At 45.3% G+C, this 23853-nt stretch overlaps 1 protein-coding gene across 1 annotated transcript; it reads left to right on the top strand.

Moving 5' to 3' along the window:
* The first annotated feature begins 1125 nt into the window (after nucleotides 1–1125).
* GABRE (gamma-aminobutyric acid type A receptor subunit epsilon) lies at nucleotides 1126–20734 on the top strand. Its single transcript, XM_017500891.2, has 9 exons — nucleotides 1126–1262; nucleotides 5167–5384; nucleotides 5831–5898; nucleotides 11272–11492; nucleotides 12549–12631; nucleotides 13932–14069; nucleotides 17995–18147; nucleotides 18291–18490; nucleotides 18775–20734. Exons 1-9 carry the CDS (start codon nucleotides 1207–1209, stop codon nucleotides 19156–19158), a joined length of 1521 nt encoding a protein of 506 aa, XP_017356380.1. The 5' UTR covers nucleotides 1126–1206; the 3' UTR covers nucleotides 19159–20734.
* The last annotated feature ends 3119 nt before the right edge of the window (nucleotides 20735–23853 follow it).

The following is a 23853-nucleotide window of genomic DNA, read 5'->3' as shown; positions in this document are numbered from 1 at the left end:
GTAGCACAAAAATATAATGCTGAGACTATTAAGCCTGAAGTTTTTATTTATTATTTATTTTTTCTAGAGCAACAGGTGAGGAAGCTGCTAGTGTCTGGCATCAGCTTGGTACCGAAATCTTTGCCATTACTTTTCCTCCTGAAGCAAATCAGAAGGGTGTAGGTAAAAGAAGATGAAGTCCAAGTATGTGTGAGACTCTTGACATGTCCCGCCTGAAGAGGGGCACTACGCCTTCCCCATTCGTGCCTTCACATGTCTTCTGGTATCATGTGGTGCCAAGTGTCCAGAAATATTTGGCCATCCAGTCTCAGGAGGTTTCCAAAGCCTCCTCTATTCCATGTGGTCCCTCTTACACTCAGCTTCTGGGGCCAAAGCTGGAGCCACATTGTGGCAGTGCCCCACTGGGGTTCAGAGAAAATTTTACAGGGAGTGTCTCTGCCTGGTTCTCTGTTGGTGGGTCCTCCCTGTACCCAAATACCTGGGAATTTGGCCTGTGGAGTACCTCAGATCAGAGATTGCTAGGGAAACCCCTATCTCTCTTCTTCCCTGTGCCAAGGAAGGTGCTGAGCTACCCAGCCTCCTTCATGTAACAAGATTTGTATTCCGAAGGACTGGAGGTTGTGGACTGAGAGCTAGGAAAACCAGAGGCAGCTACATGAGGCCAGGAGACTTGGGGGAGCAATGGGGTGCAACAGGTGGTGGTGAGGAAGCCACAGCTAGAGAGCACATTTTAACCCCGCGGCGCATCAGCGAGCAGGAAGGGGTCGCCCGTGGTGCATAAGCCCACCCAGTCCTCATCTTGTTTCTGAAGCAGCTCCCTGCGGGCCACAGCCTGGGGCCCTGAGTTTCCTCTGCCCAGGCCGCGAGCCGCGGGCTCGCCGCCTCCTCCCTCCTCCTCACCCGCCCGTGGCTGTCTGGCAGCGCCGCAGTGGTGGCGGCGGGGGGACTCGGGGCCTAGGCGACAGGGCTCCAGCCTCCTCCCCGCGCCCGCGCGATCATCCGCCGCTCCCCACCGCTGCAGCCGTCACGTCGTCGGAGATTTCCATCGGGGCTGGGGGCGGGCATGGGGCGGGGAGAGCGCGGCGGGGCGGGGCTAGTGGGAGGAGTGAAAGTTGAAGCCCAGCAAAACCCTCCACGCCGCGCTCAGTGCGGCCAGACCGTGAGCTGCGACATCCGGTACAGGTGGTCGCTTGGGTCTCTGCGAAAATGTTGTCCAAAGTTCTTCCAGTCCTCCTCGCCATCTTATTGATCCTCCAGTCGAGGTGAGTCTCCATCCCGGTCCCAGGAGCCCTTTGCGCCCAGCTCCTTCTCCCTGGGAGCAGGGACGGCTCCCGGGACCGCCGCCGCCCGCGTTCTTCGAGCCCCGCGCCCGCCTGGCCCCCCAGCCGGAGCGCGGGCTGGCCAAGTCCGCGTCCCCTCCATGCGCGCCAGCCTACGCCCCGCTCCCTCTAGGCTGGGCTCCTGGGGTCGTTGAAGGGGAGCCACTAAAGGAAGACTGGACTCCAGTTCTCGGACTCCCGCTCACAGAAGCATTGCTTTTCGGAGTCTTGTGCAGTAAGAGGGGAGCGGCCCCCGCGTGACTGGCCAGGGCAGGATCCTGGGGTCCGGGGGTGCATTTTGAGAAGGGGGTTAGCGGCTGAGGGAACTTAATTGCGCCAGAAATGTGTGAGTATTGCGTCGTCTGTTCTCTCCTGCTCACATTTTTTTAATAGTGCCTACTGAGTACCAGGCACTGCGCCAGGCAACTCTGACTTTACTTGCTTCCCCTTTCGCTGCTCCTCTTGGTGCCCGTACCACGCAAGAGCTTTGGTTTAGTCTTAAGGGTTCCCGCACCAGCTATACCCCTCTCCCCACCGCTGATAGCTTCCCGCTAACTTAACTTATTCCTAGATACCCTGCTGGGCCTTGGCCCCACTGGAACCAGAGGCCAGGCATCTTACTCTCCTCTAAAGTCTGTGGTTTGGGTCCTAGATTTCAACCCCCTTCTCCATTTTCAGGTTTCCCTTGAACAACCAGCTTCCCTCACCCCTTCTCCTGGCCCTGGGACTTGGTAGGAAGGTTGTCCCCTGGATTTCTGGCTTTCGAGGGTGGAAGATGACGGCTTCCTTCTTGTTGTTGTTTTTGTTTTGAGATGGTTCCTTCTGAGTGTGAAGTGTCACAAGTTTGCAAGCTTCCTGATCTGTGGAGCTTTATGGAAGTTTCCATGGCACTGAGCTTGTGTCTTCTTTATTCGTTGTGGGGAGTGGGGAGTGGCTTCTGTGGCTCCCTGCTGTCTCACTAGTGTTCTGGAGTGGGACTAGCCTCTGCAGAGGCTTGGTAAATGTTTTTTTATGCGTGCTAGCAATTTCCAGTCCTCCACATCTCTCCAAATGGGATTTGGACTAGTTGAGAAAGCTGCCACGGTGACTGGTTAGGGCAAAAGATGGCGCTGGGGTGAGGGAAATAAGAAGAGAGTGGTGGTCAGAGAGGAAAACAGCAGGAAAAAGGGGCTGGGGAAATGGAAACTACTCTTCAAGCATAGCAGCCTGTGGTGTCAGGAAAGACCTGAGGAGGTGACAATGGGTTTGCTGGGCCACACTGAACCAGGATATCTGACTCTGGTCCAGGCTCAGCCTCAAATCAGTTGTGTGACTTTGGGCACAGTCGTTCTTCTATCTGGGCTTCAGTTTCTCCATCTGTAGGATGGAAAAGAGATCTGATTTCGGAAATAAATCTAACATCTCTTCTTATGCCCCCCCAACCACCGCCACCAGTCAACTGTTGGGGAAGGGGTAGTGCAGAAATTCAACTTCATTGTGGACCATTATGTCTGGAGACGTTAATGCCTGGAAAATCCCACTATTCCAATGTATGAGTGTTTTTCAAGTTTTTATTCTTTCTAGCCCTAATTTTTGATGAAAGCCACATTATGACCCTCTGATATCATTTTCATTGCAGACCTAGTCTAGGGGCAGGACGGCTTTGGTGGTCCCAGTGCTTTCAAATTTATTTGTTTGCCTCTGCACTTTTAAACCTGGGAAGGGACAGGGTTGATCTTGTCCATGGATTTCAGACATTTGGGAGGGGCCACTTCACGCTTTTAGCTGGTCCTGGCTGACAGTGCTCAGCCTCCCATTGACTGCTGATTCTGACTGTGCCATGTTACCAGCCACATCACTCATTTTGCAGGCTCTCAGGTCTCCATTTTCCCTCCTCTCTTCACATAGTCTATGGCTCTTATCTTTTGAGAGGACTGAGAGTTTGGCCTCAGGGAAAGAGGACATCTTCTAGATACGGCATTTGAAAGTAAAAACTGTATTTTTCAAGCCCAGTTCTTCCCTAGCGCACAATGCGAAGTAACCACTTCATATATGAGAAATGGTGTGGATTTGGCACATCTGCATGCCACTCAAGCAATTCTAACAGCTTAAAATACTGCAGAAAAATGCATTTTGCTGCTCAAGTTGGCAGTCCCTTGGTCTGCAATACAGGGGTCATGCCAACGTCTCTTGCCCTGTTTACCCATTATTTTAGGAAGCAAATTGCCTTACGGCTTAAAAAAAATCATTGTTGAATTGACATGCCAATATAAAAGCATAGACCTCATGAGTGAACAGCTCAGTGGATTTTCACAAAGTAAACAGGCCCATGTAACCAACACCTAGATCAGGAAATAGAGCATTGCAACCCTCTCACCACACACACACACACACACACACACACACACACACACACACGCATCTCCAAAATGCCTGTCCGCATACACTTTCTTCCCCAATGGAAACCACTCTCCTGCCTTCCAATATCAGATTAATATGGGATGTTGGCTTTTAAAAAGACTTTTAGTTATAATTTTTTCAAAGATATATAAAGATAGAGGGAACAGTATATGGAATCTCCATGTAGCCATCACCAGCCCCATTGTTTGTGAACTTATGACCACTCTTATTTTCTTTTACCCTACCCATCCTGCAATTCTGACTTAGATTGCCTTGAAACATATCTCAGACATCATATCATTTTATATGTTATTGTTTAAACATGTATTTGTAGTCATTAATGATTTCACAAACATAAGAAAATACGATAATTATACAGAAAATTTAAGAATAATTTATTCATGCCTCAACTATCCACTCAGTGTTCAAATCTCTCCTATTGTGTCATAAATGATTTCTGTTTGTTTTTTAAGAGTTTTCTTTTCAATAAAACAAGATCCAGATATTAGTAGGTGGGGCATTTTGATTTTTTAAACACTTTTTATAGAATTAGAACATGTATACAGAAAAGGGCTCAAATCATAAGCGTACAGCTGATGAGTTGTCAGAATATGAACACAGCGGTGTAAAGAAAGCCAAATCAAGGACCTGAACGTGAGCAGGACCTCAGAAGCCCCCTTTGTCACTGCCTCCCAGCAAAGGCAGCACTATCCGGACTTCTAACACTATCGGTGAGTTTCATACCTTGGCAGACGGGCTTTAACATTTTTGTTTAATTCACTTAGTCTTACTAATCCTCTTCTTTTTCTTGGCTGTGGTGCATGGCTGTGGAACTCAGGGTGGACTTCTGTTGGGCAGCCAGTTCCTGGATGGCTGTCTCTGGGTGGAGGACTCCTGCCTTTCCTGCTTAGATACCCACAAAGGCTGCTCTTTAGCCTCCTTCCCTTCCCCCCCTCCCCCCGCCCCCAGTGCAACGAGTATTACACAACCACAAAACTGCAAAAGATTCCCGCAATTTTATGGTCCTTTCTGGGAGAGGCTGTTCTGGCTTTCGCAAGCATTCCTCTCAGCCCTGGCCCTCTGCCTGCTCCTCACTCCCAGGTGGTGCTGGTCAGGCCGACTAGAGGCCAAGGCTAGTCACAGTGGGCCAGCGCTCACACACAAATGCCGTCTTCATTTCATGTGGAACATTCTTTTAAAATCTAGGTCTTAGTTTTGTTGATTTTTTTTAATAATAAAAGAGTTATCATAAAAGATGGACAACATAGAAAGTCCCCAAAGAGAAGCAAGATTTAAACGAAATTCACAAGCCTTTTCTGTCACTCTCTTATCATTTGCTTTTACCAGTCACAATTTAATCAAGCTTTGTGTTGAAAACTTATTTTGGTTTGCTTCTGTCCCAAGAGGCACCAGCTGGGGCCCCTACAGAGTGCAGGGCAGAGCTTCATTTTTCATTTGTATGTTCTAGGGTCGAGGGACCTCAGACTGAATCAAATGATGAAGACTCTGCACATGATGTCGTCTATGGCCCCCTGCCCCAGCTTCTGGAAAATAAGCTTCTCTCTGAGAAAGCACAGTCAACTAAGACTGAGACTAGGCGCAGAGTGGGCAAACTGCCACAAGCCTCTCGCATCCTGAACACTATCCTGAATAATTATGACCACAAACTGCGCCCTGGCATTGGAGGTGAGTAGCAGAACAAAGTCCTTTCCCTCCTGGAGGGTCCAGGGGTTGAGGGTATAGGCATGGAGAATGGACCTGGGCTATAAAAGAGGGTGCCATGCACATGAACAGGAGCATCCGATGTTGACCTGTTGGGTAAGAGATATTAACTCTAGTCTCAGCAGTGTCATTGACCTTGATTAAGACTTTTCCCTTCTCTCCTTCAGTTTTTCCAACCGTAAAGTGAGAGGACTAAACTAGGTTGTTGATCTTCAAGATGTATGTTCAATTCTTAACAGTCCATGAGCTGCGTTTTGTCATGGAAGAACAAATAAAGAAATAAGATTGGACACTGAAACTGTGTGGTCCAACACTTACTTGACTCCCCTTTCATCCCCTCTGACCTCTTCCTCCCCTGTCCCATGACCTTTTTTAACACTTACCCTCTGCTGCTTCTGCTTCCCTTACAGAAAAGGCCACTGTGGTCACTGTTGAGATCTCTGTCAACAGCCTTGGTCCTCTCTCTATCCAGGACATGGTGAGTACTAAACTTTCCTTACAGTGCTTCCTAGCCCAGGGGCTAACCTACCGGTCATTCCACAGACTTTCTGCTTTCTGCTCTGTATGTCTGTAACAAGTCCAATAATTTATTTTCTGGAGGGAGGAAGGGGTTTTTTAGTCACTGTCTTGAGAATGAGACTGGAAAAGGTAAGTCTCTTGCTACTTGAAGAGGATCTTCAGAATCAAGGCCATATCTTCCAGTTTTTCCATTGAAAACAAAAATAATAAAGCAATTTTAAACACCACAATGGAATGCCTCTTTTATTCTGATAATTATTTGTATGGACATAAGTCTAAAGTTACTAGCTCTTGCTCTAAGACTGTTTCTATATTTTTGCTCTACTCCCTTTTTTCCTTTCCACTAGTATCATCAAGTGTCAGCACTGCCCCCGTTTAGCTTTCCTCATCTCCCACCTAGAATACACCTACTCCAATCTACCTACTAAGTTGGCCTCCCAAGTGATTCGTCTCCTGCAGTACTGGCTCTGTTTACTACATGAAGTTCAAGGCCTTCCATGGTTGTATTCCTCTTCACCCCTTTAGAGACCACATGCTTTGGTCACGTTGGAGTATGGGTGTTCACAGGTCACCTTGTGCCTCTGAGCTCTCCTTCAAGTGATTTTCTGTTTGGTATGCCATTGTTCTACTTTCTTACTTGTCAGCTGCCTTCTTTTTCACTATCTAGCTCAGACGACATCTCATTGATGGCATCTCCCCAGACCTCCACACCTGTTAATTGCTTCTTTCTTTTTCACACCACATTTCTTTCCTTGGCAGTTACACCTTTAGAGCCTATATCACAGTTGTTTACCTGATTCCCTACATCATTTCATTGTAATTATTTGTGGTATGTCTGCCTTGCTGTCTCCACCGTGGGCTCCTTGTTGTCAAGGGCTCAGTATATGTTAGCTAAGCAAATTAGTGATGAAAGATGTTCTGCAAGAATCACTTGCATCTTCAGAGCCTGACACTGAGGAAGGCTGTGATAAGCAACTCCATCACAGCCACAGAATTGGCTTGGCCCAGGGCAAACAAAATTTTAGCATATTCACTGGTACCCAAAAAGTGCCATGTGACTGGGTGAGTTTAGAGCTTTGGCTCTTAGGTGGGCCTTGCAAATAGACCCTCAAAGATAAGTTAACCTTCATGGAAAATCAAGGTGTTTACATAGGCTAAGTGGAAGAGCAAGGTCCCCCACCGCCGCCACCATGAGGCTTTGACTGCCTGATTGTTCAGGCACACTATTTATGCAATACTATATAACAAATTACCCCCAAAACATAGTGTCTTATTAAAGCAATAATCATTATCTCACAGTTTGTGTGGGTCAGGAATCCAGGCATGGCTTAGCTGGGTTCTTTGTTTCAGAGTCTTTCACAAACATGTAATCAAGGTGTCAGCTGGGGCTGGAGTCTCATCTGAAGGCTCAACTGAGAGAGGATCCATTTCCAAGACTACTCAGGGGACTGGCAGGATTCATTTCCTCTCTGGGTGGGGTCTGGAGATCTCCCTCCATCCTTGCCATGTGCACCTATCCACAGGGTAGCTCACAGTATGGTAGCTGGCTTCCTTCTGAGTGAGGAATTGTAGAGAAGATGCTTAAGATTAAAATCACAGGCTTTTTATAATCTAATTTTAGGAGTGACATCCCATTGCTTCTGTGGTACTCTCCTCATCAGATGCAAATCATGAGGTCCATCCCACAGTAAAGTGGAGGGGATTACAGAAGGGCACAAATACCAGGAAGTGAAGAACATTGGTGGACATCTCAGAGTCTGCCTGCTACACATGATTATTATGTTCTTCTGTTAGAGCAACTCCTAAAATGGAGTTGCTGAGAACTAACAAGAAAGGACAGATACATGAGAGCAGACAGATGCTTTTGAGTTTCTGTCTACACTTTAAAATTGCTGTTTTTTTTTTTTGTCTCTTCCCTTGATGTCATATTTACTTTTTCACTGCTAACAGTGTGTTTACCACTATGAGAATTGTAGTCTCCTTTTTGTCTTGCAATTTACCTTTTTAAAATGAGTATGAATTTAGCAATTAGTTTTGCTAGCATTGTTTATAAACTAAGAAACACTAAGTTCTGTGCAAGAACCATAGGTAGAGGGCTTGTGGTCCCACCATTGTGGACATTGCTGACCGTTTCAGGTCATCGGTGTAGGAGTGGGGAAAGTGGCTCAGGATGTATTCTAGCTGGGCAGAGAGCATCCTGCACCAGTCTCTGCCTCTCCCCTTTAGCATCCCAAAAGCCAAATATAGTGCTCAGTCCACAGTAACCTCATGGTTCCTAGAAATTTGCATATCTATTTCTCTGTTCCTTTGTTCTATTTCTTTGCTCCTTTGGCTTGACTTTAAGGCACAGCCAACCTAATTTGTAAGTAACCAGTACAATTTCCAACAAGCTGGTTTGTTCATTCTTTTCTAACATATCACTCTCCACACAATTGGTGGCAGCTAAATTTCCTTAGGTGAAGTGAAGAGAACACACATATTAACAAATGGAGCAGGGGGTGCTAAGTTGCTTTGGTTTGCTTCATCCTGCCAGCAGTGGCCTCACCTGACAATGCTCTAAGGATATAGTCTAATAACCCAGCAGTCACCAAACCTAGCATGAAACATAGGGCAGTTCACAAAAGAGCCAAAAACTGTATTTTCTTTGGCCAGTAAGGTGGTGCTTTATCCTGAGCCAAGAGTCTTTTGTAAATTCCAAACTGTTACATGTAGTTTTAAATTATCCTGAGATGTCTTGCCTTCTACATGGTTCCAAACAGTTTTTTAAAGCTGTGAGAGGTCCCTGTTCGGTGGTGTACTTGGTAAGGAGGGGACGCATGCTTCTGCCACACAGTCACAGAATATGCCAGTACCCAGCAATTCTTGTCTCCTTGGATCCTCATGACAGCCTGCATGGAAGCCAAAGCTGCCATTAGGATATGGATCCCTGTTTTACATTTGAGGAAGCTGAGCCTTCTCAGAAATGTGAGTCCTGGCATTGGGTACATACTTGGTGTAGCTGCTTGAGGGGAGTTTCAACATCTTTTAGTCAAATGTTGTATAGAGAGCAGGCCTTGTCCTCAGGGAGGAAAACCTGAGTGTGTGGTTTTGGAACACCCAGTCTGAGATTAAAAGGCAATGAGTAATCTGGGAATGACTGCCCATTGTAGCATCAATAGTTGCTAACTATTTTTTTTTTTTTTTTTTTGAGACCGAGTTTCTCTCTCATTACCCAGGCTGGAGTGCAATGGTGCGATCTCGGCTCACCGCAACCTCCGCCTCCTGGGTTCAGGCAATTCTCCTGCCTCAGCCTCCTGAGTAGCTGGGACTACAGACACGCGCCACCATGCCCAACTAATTTTTTGTAGTTTTAGTAGAGACGGGGTTTCACCATGTTGACCAGGATGGTCTCGATCTCTTGACCTTGTGATCCACCTGCCTCGGCCTCCCAAAGTGCTGGGATTACAGGCTTGAGCCACCGCGCCCGGCTTTTTTTTTTTTTTTTTTTTTTTTTTATAAGGATTTTTTCTTTTTTTTTTTTTTTTTTTTTTTTTTGCTGTGGTAATTATCGCAGTTGATTCTAGTTCCAAAACTGAATTTCTAGAGTTTTGGCTGAGCTAAAAGAGATGTACATCACAAGCTCCTTTGTCAAACTGGGGAAAAAGTGAACTTTTAGTTATCAGTTGATATGCAATGAACTTAAAATTGTCAAATAGAAATTAAATGCTCTTTTGAAACACTTCATAACATAAAGCATAAGCACAGTGTGAGTGCAGACGGAAAGGCTTCCTGCAGGCTACCAAGCGGTTCATGAAGCCTGGAAATGAAGGAGGCTCTGCTAGCCAAGTTGGAACTGCCAGCCACTTGGGACAGTAGAAATACTTGGAAGGCTATTTGTGGAGGCAGGTGGGGCAGGGCGGAGTCAGAGACTCTTATACAAATGGGAGCCAGGCTCTGCCAGCTCTTTTCTGTGTGCTACTCTGGCCTACTCCAGGGAACATTCTCAGTCTTCTCTTCCATGGCTGGCTCCCAGCAGTTTGGTGGCTTGGCAGCAAAGACAATTAGGGATTTTCTTTATTTCTTCCCTAAGGGCCCTACCTACCTCCATAGTTGTGTGTATTCATTGTTGGATGCAGAACTCAGGGGAAAGACCTAGGGATTCTGCAGAGAAAACTGGACCTTGGTACCTAAAAGGATTGTTGTTGCAAGTGAAATCCGTCCAGGGCAAGGCTGCTATTGACTATTTGTGTGACTTTGGATTGACCCCTTTCTCATGGAGCCTCATAGTTTCCTTATCTCTAAAATAAAGGATGTTGGGCTAGCCGTCGGAGCTCTACCTTGGCCTAGTTGTGGTACTTGCTGCTCTAGCTGCTTGCAGTTCTATAGCTGTCGGGTTTTTTCCTCCCTTCAACACCAGTGGTGCACATTTCTAGCTTCTTCCTATTAAATATCATTGTTTATGTTTAACAGACATTTTATGGGACAGAGAATATCTGGAGACCAAATAATCATGGATATATCTATGCACATGCACACACACATTCAGAGGTTACAGGCACTTATTTGAAAGCAAAAACAAAACAAGGGGAAAAAAAGGTTCTTCTTGTTTAAAAAACATGAGACTAAATAGACATTTCTCTTGTGACTCAAAACACTTCTTTTTTTTTTTTTTTTTTTTTTTTTTTTTTAAAATTTTTTTTTTTTTTTTTTTTTTTTTTTTTTTTTTTTGAGATGGAGTCTTGCTCTGTCACCCAGTCTGTAGCACAGTGGCACAACCTCAGCTCACTGTAATGCCCTTTTCCCAGGTTCAAGGCATATTGCTGCCTCATCCTCCCCAATAGCTGGAATTACAGACATCCGCCACCATGCCCGGCTAATTTTTGTATTTTTAGTAGAGATGGGGTTTCACCATGTTAGCAAGGCTAGTCTCGAACTCCTCACCTTGTGATCCTCCTGCCTTGGCCTCCCAAACTTCTGGGAGTACAGGCATGAGCCATAGCACCAGACATCCAAAACACTTTATTTTTATTTTAATTCTGGAGAATGAAGGATTGGGGTTAATTAATATTTGTCCTCCCTAAATAAAAATTGAAAGGGGAAACTTCACTGTATGCAATCAATGGTGTGTGTTGTGCTTGTAAATTTTTAAAACAATTTTGAGCTGGGATCTTTGATTTACTGTGGAAATGTGGGGACTGAGAGAGTGTTGACTTGCTTACTGGCCCAGTGCTCTATAAATTCCACCACATTGCCTTTAGGATTCTAGGTTAGGGAGTGGCAAACAATATGTTAACATGTCAATGTCCTTTTTCTGCTTATCCCCAAGTGTCTGCTTTTCTGTCCTTCCCACCAGGAATACACCATTGACATCATATTCTCCCAGACCTGGTATGATGAACGCCTCTGTTACAATGACACCTTTGAGTCTCTTGTTATGAGTGGCAACGTGGTGAGCCAGCTATGGATCCCAGACACCTTTTTTAGAAATTCTAAGAGAACCCAAGAGCATGAGATCACGATGCCCAACCAGATGGTCCGCATCTACAAGGATGGCAAGGTGCTGTACACAATTAGGTATGTCGAGCCTCTGGAGTCTCACCTTCTGGGATTCTCTCTCCCCTTCTGATAATTTTAGCTAAAGATCCATAGGCAGAGATCTTATTCTGAATGATACCTCTAAGGGCCTGTCCAGCTTTCCTAGACCATGAGCTCAGCTCCCTCATGTAACAGATATGGAGGCCTCAAAATAGGAAGATACTGCTTCAAGCCACACACCAAGTTTGTGACAGAGCTGGAACTGGTACCCACTTACTTGGCTCCAAGTCCAGAACTCCCCCAACTAGGATGTGTCAGTATGACTGCATTACCTAGACAATTCCATCCCAAGTGGGCACTGGCTATAAAGATACGTCCACAGTGGTGGAGTTGTTCAGGAGGTGCAGCAGCACAGCAGTGGCAAAGGTACCTAAGATCAGGTTGGATACTTGAATTCCCAACAGGGGAAGATTGTGTGTCGGGGGCAGGAAGGTGGGGAAGAGTGGGAGGATGTTGGCAGGTCCTGGAAACTGGGCTGGGTGAGGAAAAAAAAAAGCCTATCAAAGTTGGTCCATATGTTTCTCTAATGATGGAGCCCAGAGTAGCCAGATACTTCTAAGCTATTTGCCTATTTGTTTTGTTTTGTTTTTTCTTTTGTTATCTCTCCTTTGAGCTTTTTGTCTTAAATTCTACTGAGGGCCAGGTGCGGTGGCTCATGCCTGTGAGCACAGCAACCCCTTTGGAGGCTGCAGCGGGCAGATCACTTGAGATCAGGAGTTCTAGACAAGCCTGGCCATCATGGAAAACCCCTGTCTCTACTAAAAATGCAAAAATTAGTGTGGCATGATGGCGCTAATTCCAGCTAATTGGGAGGCTGAGGCACGAGAACTGTTTGAGCCTGGGAGGCAAGAGACTGCAGTGAGCTGAGCTCATGTCACTGAACTCTAGCCTGGGTGACAGAGTGAGACTCTGTCTCAAATAAACAAACAAACAAAATCAACTCTGGCTATTCATTGGTGTTGGTCCCTAGACCAAAGTTGGGTGGATATGAAAGTGCTTAGGATCAGCCTAATGAAGCTCCTTTCTCCCTTCCAGGATGACCATTGATGCTGGATGCTCACTCCACATGCTGAGATTTCCAATGGATTCTCACTCTTGCCCTCTGTCTTTCTCTAGCTGTGAGTACCTTCTTAGGTTTCTGGGGCCCCAGAGACATGCTGGGCTCCTTCTTTTTCTCATCCTTGCCGTTTACATTTTTCTGCCTCTGCTTTTCGCCTAAAACGGTGCCAAGGTTGTGCAGGGCTTCCATCTTCCACCCTCATTTCCTTTCCTGCCAACAATACTGTGTTACTCAACCCGTCCACGTGCCTCTGAAATGTACCTCAAGTATGTGTGCTTCTCTCCATCTGGCACTGCCTTGGTTTAGGCCTTTGTCATCTTTCACTTGGACTTTTGCCACATCTTCACTTTGAAACTGCACATGTCCGAAACAAAATTCATTGTCTCCTCCAAACCTCTATCACCAAAACAGGAGTGTTGCTTCTGTGTTCCCATTTGTCTCATTGAAGAGCACCATCACCCAACCCAGTTGCCCAAATCAAGAACTTTGGTGTTCCGTCTCCCTCACTTCCTGTATCTAATCAATCTGCACATCTTATTGGTGTTTCCTCCCAGTCTCTATCAATGCTGTCTATTTGTATGCACTTTGTCACAGCTTTGACTTCCACTTGCATTAATTTAATTGTGACTGGATTACTACGCTGGCCTGTTTCGCCAACATGCTATCCTCATGGAAGGACCAAAGCGACCTAGCTGAAAGGTCACCTAGACCAGATCACTTCTCACTTTCAAATCTGCCCTTAACTGTCATGAATCAATTTGAAATTCCTTAAGATGATCCTCAGAACCATTCATGAACTGTACTCTGCCACCCACTCCTGTGCTCCTCATCCTCTGTGAGCTAGCCATCCTGAACTTTTGGCTTTTCCACAATACACAAGGTGTTTCACCTTTCTATGCTGCCCCTTAGTCACTTCAATCTCATTCTTATTGAGAATATTTACTTGAGTTTCAAGATTAATGGGGCTATCACCTGCTTTATGAAGTCTTTTCTGACTATGTCTGCAAATGATCTTTATCTGCTTTGTTTCCCCACTGTTCCACAGGCATAGGTTTTTCAGAGCACCTCCAAAAATCACAGTAATATACTCACTGTCTTACAAAATTATATGTAAATTTTTGAGGATAGGTTCATGCCTTGCTCATCTCTGTATTTCCAGCCCACGGCCTGATACTGAGGAATGCTCAGTAATGCACTTATTGAATGGACTTCAACAATGAGGTAAGAGAGGCAAGATCCCACAGCTGGTGAGACCACAGACAGGACTCCAAGGCATTGTGCAGGCTGACTCCATGCTATTGGAGACCCAGATGGGCTTCCAAGTCTCATATGACCCTCTTTCTCACATTGCTTTACAGTTTCTTATCCTGAGAATGAGATGACCTACAAGTGGGAAAATTTCAAGCTTGAAATCAATGAGAAGAACTCCTGGAAGCTCTTCCAGTTTTATTTTACAGGAGTGAGCAACAAAACTGAAATAATCTCAACCCCAGCTGGTAAGTGTGCCATGGAAACCAGGGCTTGGCGGAAGTCCAGGAAGGTGGTAGGGATGATTGGAGATGGCCATCCATACAAATGCTTTGCAGTAATCCCATGGAAATATTGTAAGACACGGCTCCTGTCTCATAATTGCTAAGCACTTACAACTGTTTGCAGAGGAAACTGAGACTTTGTAACTATGTCTCAGTCTTATCTGCAAAGAAGTAAGTGCTTTGCCAAGCCCCTTGAGACATTAGGTAAGTAGATAAAGTTCTGTTGCTGTCAGAATGTGCAGCTGGCTTTTTCATGGGGACTCTTCAGTTTCAAGGTTACAACACTGACCTACTTGGATGACTTTGGGGAACGGAGCTCATATGAGTTCTCCATACCCAGAACCAATCCAAGCTGGCTGAATGGGAAGCAAAGTCCATTATAGTGGGAGGTGGAGGCTGGAGCTCTAATGTCGGCAAGTTTAAGGCTGGGATAGTCTGGAGGAAGTTACAGCAGCTACAGTGGCTGCTGCATTGCATTTATCTTAAAGGAACTGGTCTAAAAAGCACAAATTCTTGTCAGAGTTCATGGTGGATTTAACATAAGCATAGTGACCACTGGTTTTCTGACCTTTTCTCTAAGAAAGACTAAAAGGGAAGGCCCTGGGCCTCTTACACTTCAGCTTGCAATTAGATGTGAGCATCTTCACTTATGTTCCTAGGTGATCTGAATGAGGAGCTAAGGTACCTCCCCAGGGTAGCTCCCAGAGCAGCCCTGGAAACACTCTCCACGCGTCCTAACCAAGTTCAGGGCAGTGAAGGCACTGCCCTCATCGTTTCCAGAGTGTGGATGGAGCCAGTCACCCAACCAGCCATTTGTCGTGAGAGGCATCTTGTTCTGCTACCATGTGACTAGGCAGAAAAATCTGCTTTTGTTTCATTTGTTGAGTCATTATTGAGTCATTCTCTGAGTGAGGGAAAGCTCGTGCTCATGTGGCCAGAGCTTTGCTTGCACAGTACTAGGAAGGGGAAGAGGGCTGGAATGTGTTACAAATACTTGCCTTTTTTCTTAGGAACTCTGGGGAAGCAGTATTACTACCTTTGACTTGGGAGCCTTGCTCTTCTGCCAGCTAACCATAGGCCTGCCTCTTGGCTTTCCACAACTCAGTTTTTCCCAGATAGGTGGGGACCTATCATCAAAAGTGACAGAGGAGATAAGGCCCAGGGGCTTTTAAGTCACTCGTGGTTCCATTTAGTAGATGATTGTGCATTGTTTCAAAATGGTGCCCTAGTGACTACAAAGCCCCAGCGCCAGTATCATCACCAAAGCGGTGACAGTAGGTAAGCATCAGACCTCCTTGGGAGTGAGGAGGATTGTTGAGGAGAAAAGAGGTCTTCTTTCTCCTCTGCTAGAGACTAGTTGATCTTGAGACATGGTTCCTTCAGTGTCAGAGTTATCTTTGGACTTCAGAGTCCAAACTCTTCCAGCTGGACCCTAGGACAGATCTCTCCATCTGGAGCATACTTATGTGATCATCTCCTAAGGGTTCAGAATTCAGTGGTAGCCTGCTACTCTGGCCATCTTGGACTTTCGGCCAGAGAATCTGTGTTTCAGGAGGTTCAAAGAGAGTCCAGCCCTGCCCCAGGGAGTGGCTTGTCCTTCACTGATGACTGTGGACCCTCCAATGGAATATTATTGCTGGTCAGGAATTCACTGTCTTACAAGGAGGTTTCTTTCTTCTCTAGACAGTTCTGCCCATCAGAATAGTCTTCCTGTTCATCTGAAATTGGAGTCTCTGGAAGTTCCACACATTGGGTCTAGTTATTTTTCCTTGGAACTATCCAGCTTACTTTAGTCCAGCCACTGTTTCACAGGGCCGAGATGAAAGGATCAGCATTATCATTCCCGGCATGGATCATAGTCTGTTGTAGTCTACATAGCCCTAGGATTTTTTTTCTTCCCTTATTCTTCAAAGCTTTGGGTCCATTCATCCTTCTAGTCCCAGTCCTCTGGCCATGATCTTTTTAATTGTGTCCCTCTGACATTGCAGTGACCAACGACGGTCTGTTCAAGGAGGATAAGAGTTTGAGCATAAAACCGTCTTTAGCGTGTATTTTTTGCTTTGGTTCCTCAGCCCCAGATATATATGCTTTTCTTACCTGTGCTTCTCTAACTCCTCAGGAAGAAAAAAGCGTGTGTTAGCATCTTTCTCTTGTCCTTCAAGACAAATTGCCACCTCTTGATGAATGGAGAAGCTTCTTTTTTTGGCCATATATTAAATAAACCCAGCAATTAGAAGTGCCTTAAATTGCAGTCAAGATCCCAGGGCAAGAGGACTTTTGATAAATACATTCTGGCCAGTAGGCAAGTGTGAGGGTGGTCTGTGCATAAGCTTGGAGGAGTTCTATCGCAAAGCTATACTCAACACATAGGTTTCCCACTGAAAACAGGTCACTCCCTTGCCTTTTTCCAGACGAATCTGAGAAATCTTGTTCCTTGAGTTTCAGTGCTGCCAAGCAAGGTGAGTAGTAATTCAGCTCTTCTCATTCAGCTCCAACCCACCCTGACCTGCTGGGCAGGTGATCTACTTTCCAAAACAGGACACAAAGACAGGTTAGTGTTCTGCTCTGCTTTACAGAGATGTTGCCTGGCAAGAGCAAGAGTTGCTGAGTGTCTGCTGGGTTCCAGACTGTTCTGAGCTTGGATGGGCAGTGGCTAAGCCACAGGGCCCACATGAGCCCTGCCTTGAAGGGACTTAAAAGCACACCTAATTATAGGCCTAGGAGTTCTATAGTATCACAATTCCAATGTGATGCTGAGAGTGGAAAATGATGTCCTGGGTTCAGAGAAAAGCCCACACAAGCCCAGGAGTCATGATAACATGCCTCCTGCTATCATGGAGAAGGTTCATCAGAGCATAAAGCAGCATGAATGGTATTTAAAAAGATGCCAACTAAACATATACTTTGTCATCAGGTCCTGGAGGAGCCATGACTGTCTAGCTGAAAGCCATGACCAGGGACACAGTGTCCAAGTGACTATGAGGACCTTAGTCTGCCCTGTGGATATGTACTCCACAGATCTGACGTCTGGAGGGCTGACTGAAATGTTCCTTTTAAGCTCATTCTTCTATTTTCCTGAAACATTCAATTTGGGTTAGAGGTCCTAGACTAAGACCAGAGAGTCCAGGGTTAGATTATTGGTATAAATTTGCAGGCTATCTTAGGAAATCTGTGAGCAGATGGGATTGGCTTTGGGTAAGATGTGTGACAGTGTGAGTGTAAAATGTCAGTTGGAGATGGGTCATGGTGGGCCTTTAGCCTCAGAGTCCAGAGTGCAGATTGAGTCTATAGCTCATGTGGAATAGGGAGCCACCAAAAGTTTAGGGAGCACGCTAGTCCCGGTTTTGACCGTCAGTGGAGCAGTGCTCCCTCACTAAGGCATTTTGCCATCATACGAATGTGTAGAAAGGAGACTGAAAGCATTCTGTGCTTCCCCACCACAGCACAGACATCCCTGGTCTCATTTGCTGAGAGTAGACATTCTGAGGGCCAGCAGTCCAGATATGACATGTCTCAGTGGGCTTAGTGGGTGTGAAGTCCTCAGTCAGCCACCTGGATATCAGCTGCATGGGCATGATATCTAAAAGGCTGTTTTTTTCACTTTCACTGGGCTCTCTTGCCACCCTGCAGAGACAGACATTGAGTGTGGGAGAGTGAACTGAGAAAGAAGCTATTAAGATTCTGGCCTTGACTTAGCTGTTAACTGGCCATGGGTCTTGCAGTAAGTCTTTTTTCTGGACTTCTTCTGATCCTATTTGCATATATTGCATTGTAACATCATGCCTGTATCCTAGGGAATACTGTGAGATGAACGGTGAAACCCTTACTGTGCATGTCCTGCTTAAGAGAGACCTTCATGTAATGCAGTGGCGTTTTTTCTGTCTTTCAGGTGACTTCATGGTCATGACGATATTCTTCAATGTGAGCAGGCAGTTTGGCTATGTTGCCTTTCAAAACTATGTCCCTTCTTCCATGACCACGATGCTCTCCTGGGTTTCCTTTTGGATCAAGACAGAGTCTGCTCCTGCCCGGACTTCTGTAGGTAAGAGGGGAAAGAGGCATACACATAGGCACATGGCTGGGAGTTGGCTGGGCCACAGCAGAGTTGCCTTGTCATGGAGTCCTTCAACCAATGTAGCATATAGGTCAGAAGCTGAGTCCACCTCCACTCCTGTGCTCTTGCAGGGGTCACCTCTGTTGTTACCATGACCACGTTGGGCACCTTTTCTCGTAAAAATTTCCCGCGTGTCTCCTATATCACAGCCTTGGATTTCTATATCGCCATCTGCTTCGTCTTCTGCTTCTGCGCTCTGTTGGAGTTTGCTGTGCTCAACTTCCTGATCTACAACCAGACCAAAGCCCATGCTTCTCCAAAACTCCGCCATGTATGAACTGGGTATGGGAGTGGTGGCAAGGATTTGGAGTGTGAAGACATTCTAGCAAGGGCATTAGGGTTATGGCACATGGGTGGTCAGCTTGCTGAGTGATGGGGTATTACCCAGGGCTGTGGGGGGAGTTGAATCAACTTCCCGATGTAATGGTGAGAAGTTAGAGGTAACAAGCCAAGATATGGTGTGCCAAAGACAGTTTTCAGAAAATCCGGAGGCAGCACCTAGACTTGGCTTTTCTTCCCTTGACTTTTCCCCACTTCTTTCCTTGTCCATTTTAGCCTTGTATCGATAGCCGTGCCCATACCCGTGCCCGTGCACGTGCCCGAGCCTGTACCCGACAACATCAGGAAGCTTTTGTGTGCCAGATTGTCACCACTGAGGGAAGTGATGGAGAGGACCGCCCGTCTTGCTCAGCCCAGCAGTCCCCTAGCCCTGGTAGCCCTGAGGGTCCCCGCAGACTCTACTCCAAGCTGGCCATCTGTGAGTGGTGCAAGCGTTTTAAGAAGTACTTCTGCATGGTTCCTGATTGTGAGGGCAGTACCTGGCAGCAGGGCCGCCTCTGCATCCACGTCTACCGCCTGGATAACTACTCGCGAGTTGTTTTCCCAGTGACCTTCTTCATCTTCAATGTGCTCTATTGGCTTGTTTGCCTTAACTTGTAGGTGCCAGCTGGTACCCTGTGAGGCAACCTCCCCAGTTCCCCAGGAGGCCCAAGCCCCTTGCCAAGGGAGTTAGGCGAAAGCAGCAGCAGCAGGAGCAACTAGAGATTTTCCTGCCCCCTTCCCCAAACGGAAGCCTATAGAGGGTTTGTCTTTGCTGCGCCTCTCCCCGATCTGGCTCATTCACTGAGTCTCCTTGGTAGCCCGTTTCAAATTATTAATAAATGGGCCACCTTCCTCTTCTTTAAGGACCGTCTGTGATGCTCAGTCTTAAAAATCATAGGCACCTAGTGATCAGCTCCCCAAAACCATGCCTATGTACAGGCGGATTAACTATCTTTCAACAGTGCTGACAACCACTGCATTTTTCCAGAAGCCCACTATTGCCTTTGTAGTGCTTTGGGCCCAGCTCTGGCCTCAGCCTCAAAGTGCACCAACTAGTTGCTTCTCTATACCTGACACCTCATTAAGATGCTGGGCAGCAGTGTAGCAGGAGGAAGGGATCCCTACCCTTTGGTCAGATTATTATGTTATTGGTTCTCTCTCCCTGCTATCCCTTTCTCTACAGATAGATAGACACTGGCATTATGGCATTATCCTTTTAGAATGAGGGTGGCAGCAAGACAGCCTATTTGGGACAGCATTCCTCTCTCCGCTGCTGTGACATCTCCCTCTCCCTGCTGGCTCTGTCTTTCATCCTTACTACTAATTCAATGCCCTTCATCCAATGGGTATCTATTTTTGTGTGTGATGATAGTAACTACTCCCTGCTTTATATGCCACCTTCTTCCTTCTCTTTGACCCCTGTGACTTTTCTGTAACTTCCCCAGTGACTTTCCCTAGCCCTGACCCAGGTACTTGGCCTTGGTGACTTCCTGGGGCCAAGAAACTCAAGAAACTTGGCTTTGCAGCAGGCATTACTCACCATTGATTTGTGCCCACCTAAGGCACACCATAGGAGTTCTATCAGTTGCATGGCCCCTGGACCCATGAGCCAGTCCACCGTTATACCTGGGGCACTCTAACAATTACAGTCAATCAATTGAATTCCCTTAAATTTGCCTGGCACTGGAACTTTGGCAAAGCATTTTTGACAAATTGTGTCTATTTGGAGCTTCATGATAGCCCTGTGACATCTTTAGGACAGGATTATTATCCCCATTGTGCAGATGGAAACCCTGAGGCACAGATTTCTATGGGACTGTGGATCTCACTGGAAGCTACCCAAGAGCCTACTGTTGCCTTCTAGACCACATGACAGGGGTAGGCAGCTCAGTTCACCATGATTCTACTCTGTCACCTCTGCTGGTACTGCAGTGGCAGGACCCACAATGGCGCCGTCTCTTTAGCTCAATTTCTGAACCTTAGGTGCTCAGACTGCCCCCAAGATCAGATCTCTCCTGGCTCTAGTAACCCAGTAGAATGAATTTTGATATGCCCCAATGCTTGTATATGCTAAGTCAATCTGTGTTTGTAATTCTGTAATTTATTGGGGGGTGGATAGGGTGGGATCTCCATCTACTTTTTGTCACCATCATCTGAAATGGGGAAATATGCTAATAAATATATCAGTGAAGCATTCAAAGTGTGGTTGGTATCTGTGGAGTTCAAGTTTGTTCTCAGTCCAGGTTTTAAATCTGAAATCCATGACCCAAATCTTTGCTCCTCTCTTCCTTCCGTAATTTCCATACCTGCCACGCATGGACCGTTTTACCCTTTTCTCATTAGTAGAGAACAGGAACGAAGGGAGTAGTGTGCCTGGGTGTGTGGCACCCTTTACAGATTCCCTTTATTGCTCCCATGCCTCTGCTGGCTCCGTGTCCCTTTTGCTTTGCCTATCACTCTAGCTCTCCTAATCAAAACTAGACGGTTCCTAGGGACCACTAGACTCAAAACATTCCCCTCCTCTACCACGTAAAGATGAAGGTTCTGATGCACAGAAAAAAATGGGAGATTTGTCTCCTGTCACGCAAGGAGTTAATAGTGGAGTGGGACTGGATGTTAGAAATGGTAATACCCTGGCTTGGCTTGGAACAAGCCTGGACACCTTGGTTGATTCACCTTTCAAAATAAGGTATGTTATTTTATACCTCTAAAGGTATGTTGGGAAGTGTGGCCCTGGCATCCTGTGACACTTCCAACTCTAAAGAAACTCAGAAACAATAATGAGAGCCAAAGAGGAGACAAAAAGGCTATATCTGAACAGCCATTTTTGCAATAAAGTCTTTAGAATGATGCTCAAACTTGCATGCAAGAAATTCACAGAAAATACAAGGAACAATTTTAGAACTAGGAAAATATTTTGTCACTAAAGACATAGGGAGGAAAAAAGGCAGTGTGGTTCTTGGGCAACGTAGACGTGTGAGTTTGTAAGCAGTCATATTTAAATAGATTTGATACATAGAAATAGTGCAAACAGATTTTTTAATCTCACTGTAATAAATCTACAAACACATAAAATCTCTACCATCTATAAATGTTTAGATGCTCACATAAACAGTTATTTTAAAACAAAGAAATTGAAATCTTAATTAAGTGCATAATATCTAAAAAAAAAATTAATGAATGAGTTGCAGCCAACACTGCTCTTAGAGAAAAATTCATAATTTAAATGTTTCAATTACTAAATACAATGGGAAAACATGAGTTAGGCATTGATAACTAGAAACTGGAAAAAAGATAAAAACACACTATACCTCAGAAACATTTGGAGGGCTAAAGGAATTTTAAAATTAAATAGTACAGGGAACCAATTAAGCATTTGAAAAACAAGAAATAAAGCTATGTTCCTATGTCTCTTCTCATCCAAATTACTGATGAATCAAATATTTAAAAACTTTTTTGAAAGGAAACCATAAAGGTGCTATAAGACAATATACATGAATATGTTTATATTCCTGGGATGGGAAAGGCCCTTCTAAGCATGACATAAAATATCAGAAAAAAAGAAAAGAAAAGATTGAAAACAGTGCTCGTACTAAGAAATAATAATAACTAAAACAAAAGGAAAAGACGTAGGGCAAAACACACTTTCACCATACTTTCACACTTTCAAAGGTCAATTTTTCTAGGAAGCAGTCTTTGAGACTGAGATTAGAATGCAGGAAGTTGACTGGGGAGTGCTCTTTGGATCCCTGCCTTTGGGAGGAGTGCTAGGAGCAAGGCCCGGTGGAGAAGAAATTGAGCTATGACGCACTGGCTGTTAAGAGCCTCAGATTGCTGAGTCAAATGGTATTTCGATTTCTAAATCCTTGAGAAATCGCCACATTGTCTTCCACAATGGTTGAATTAGTTTACAATCCCACCAACTGCGTAAAAAGCTTTCCTACTTCTCCACATCCTCTCCAGCACTTGTCTCCTGATTTTTTAATGATTGTCATTCTAATTGGCATGAGGTGATATGTCAATGTGGTTTTGATTTGCATTACTCTAATGACCAGTGATGATGAGCTTTTTTTTCATATGTTTGTTGGCTGCATAAATGTCTTGTTTTGAAAAGTGTCTGTTCATATCCTTTGCCCACTTTTTGATGGGGTTTTTTTTTCTTGTAAATTTGTTTAAGTTCTCCGTAGATTCTGGATATTATCCCTTTATCTGATGGGTAGATTGCAAAAACTTTTTCCCATTCTGTTGGTTGCTGGTTCACTCTATTTGACCCAGCAATCCCATTACTGGGTATATACACGAAGGATTATAAATCATTATATTATAAAGATGCATGCACACATATGTTTATTGTGGCATTGTTCACAATAGCAAAGACCTGGAACCAACCCAAATGCCCACCAATGATAGACTGGATAAAAAAAATGTGGCACATATACACAATGGAATACTATGCAGCCATAAAAAAGGATGAGTACATGTCCTTTGCAGGAACATGGATGAAACCGGAAACCATTATTCTCAGCAAACTGACACAAGAACAGAACACCAAACACTGCATGTTCTCACTCATAAGTGGATGTTGAACAATGAGAACACAAGGATACAGGGAGGGGAACATCACACACTGGGGCCTGGGGGGTGGGGGCTGGGGAGGAATAGCAGGGGGTTGGGGGATTGGAGAGGGATAACATTAGGAGAAATACCTAATGTAGATGACAGAGTGATGGATGCAGCAAACCACTACCATAGCACCTATGTAACAAATATATCTGTGTAACAAATAGGTACCTATGTAACAAATACATACCTATGTAACAAGTATACCTACGTAACAAATCTGCACAACCTGCACATGTACCTCTGAACTTAAAGTATAATAAATAAATAAATAAGAGCCTCAGATTAACAAATTAGAAGTTCTCAAGCTGGGATGGTTCTGAGTGGTCAAAAATCAGGGCAAGGGGGATGGGCCCTTATACTCCCTCACTGAATGTGAGCATGAACATGGGTATGCCTAAGAGGGTCTCCATTAAAAGCTGTCAGCCTCCAACAGTCTCAGCAGCTGGAGAAGTAAGAGCTGTGCCCAAGGGGCAGTGGTGGGGGAAGGACTTGGTGGGACACTACAACATCCACGATTATTTGCCCCTTACTTTGCTGAGACTCATTTGCTTCATACAAATACACACCACAGTCATGCTCCCATGGTTATGTTGAGCTTCCTTTCCTTGGGAGGATTTATAAGACTAATGAAACACATTGCACATCTGTTACAGGAGCTAGTCTTGGTGGCCTTAACTGATGCTCATCATC

Source organism: Cebus imitator, unplaced genomic scaffold, assembly GCF_001604975.1.
Source record: "Cebus imitator isolate Cc_AM_T3 unplaced genomic scaffold, Cebus_imitator-1.0 Scaffold273, whole genome shotgun sequence".
NCBI lineage: Eukaryota > Metazoa > Chordata > Mammalia > Primates > Cebidae > Cebus > Cebus imitator.
This window is presented reverse-complemented; position numbering and strand designations above follow the sequence as displayed.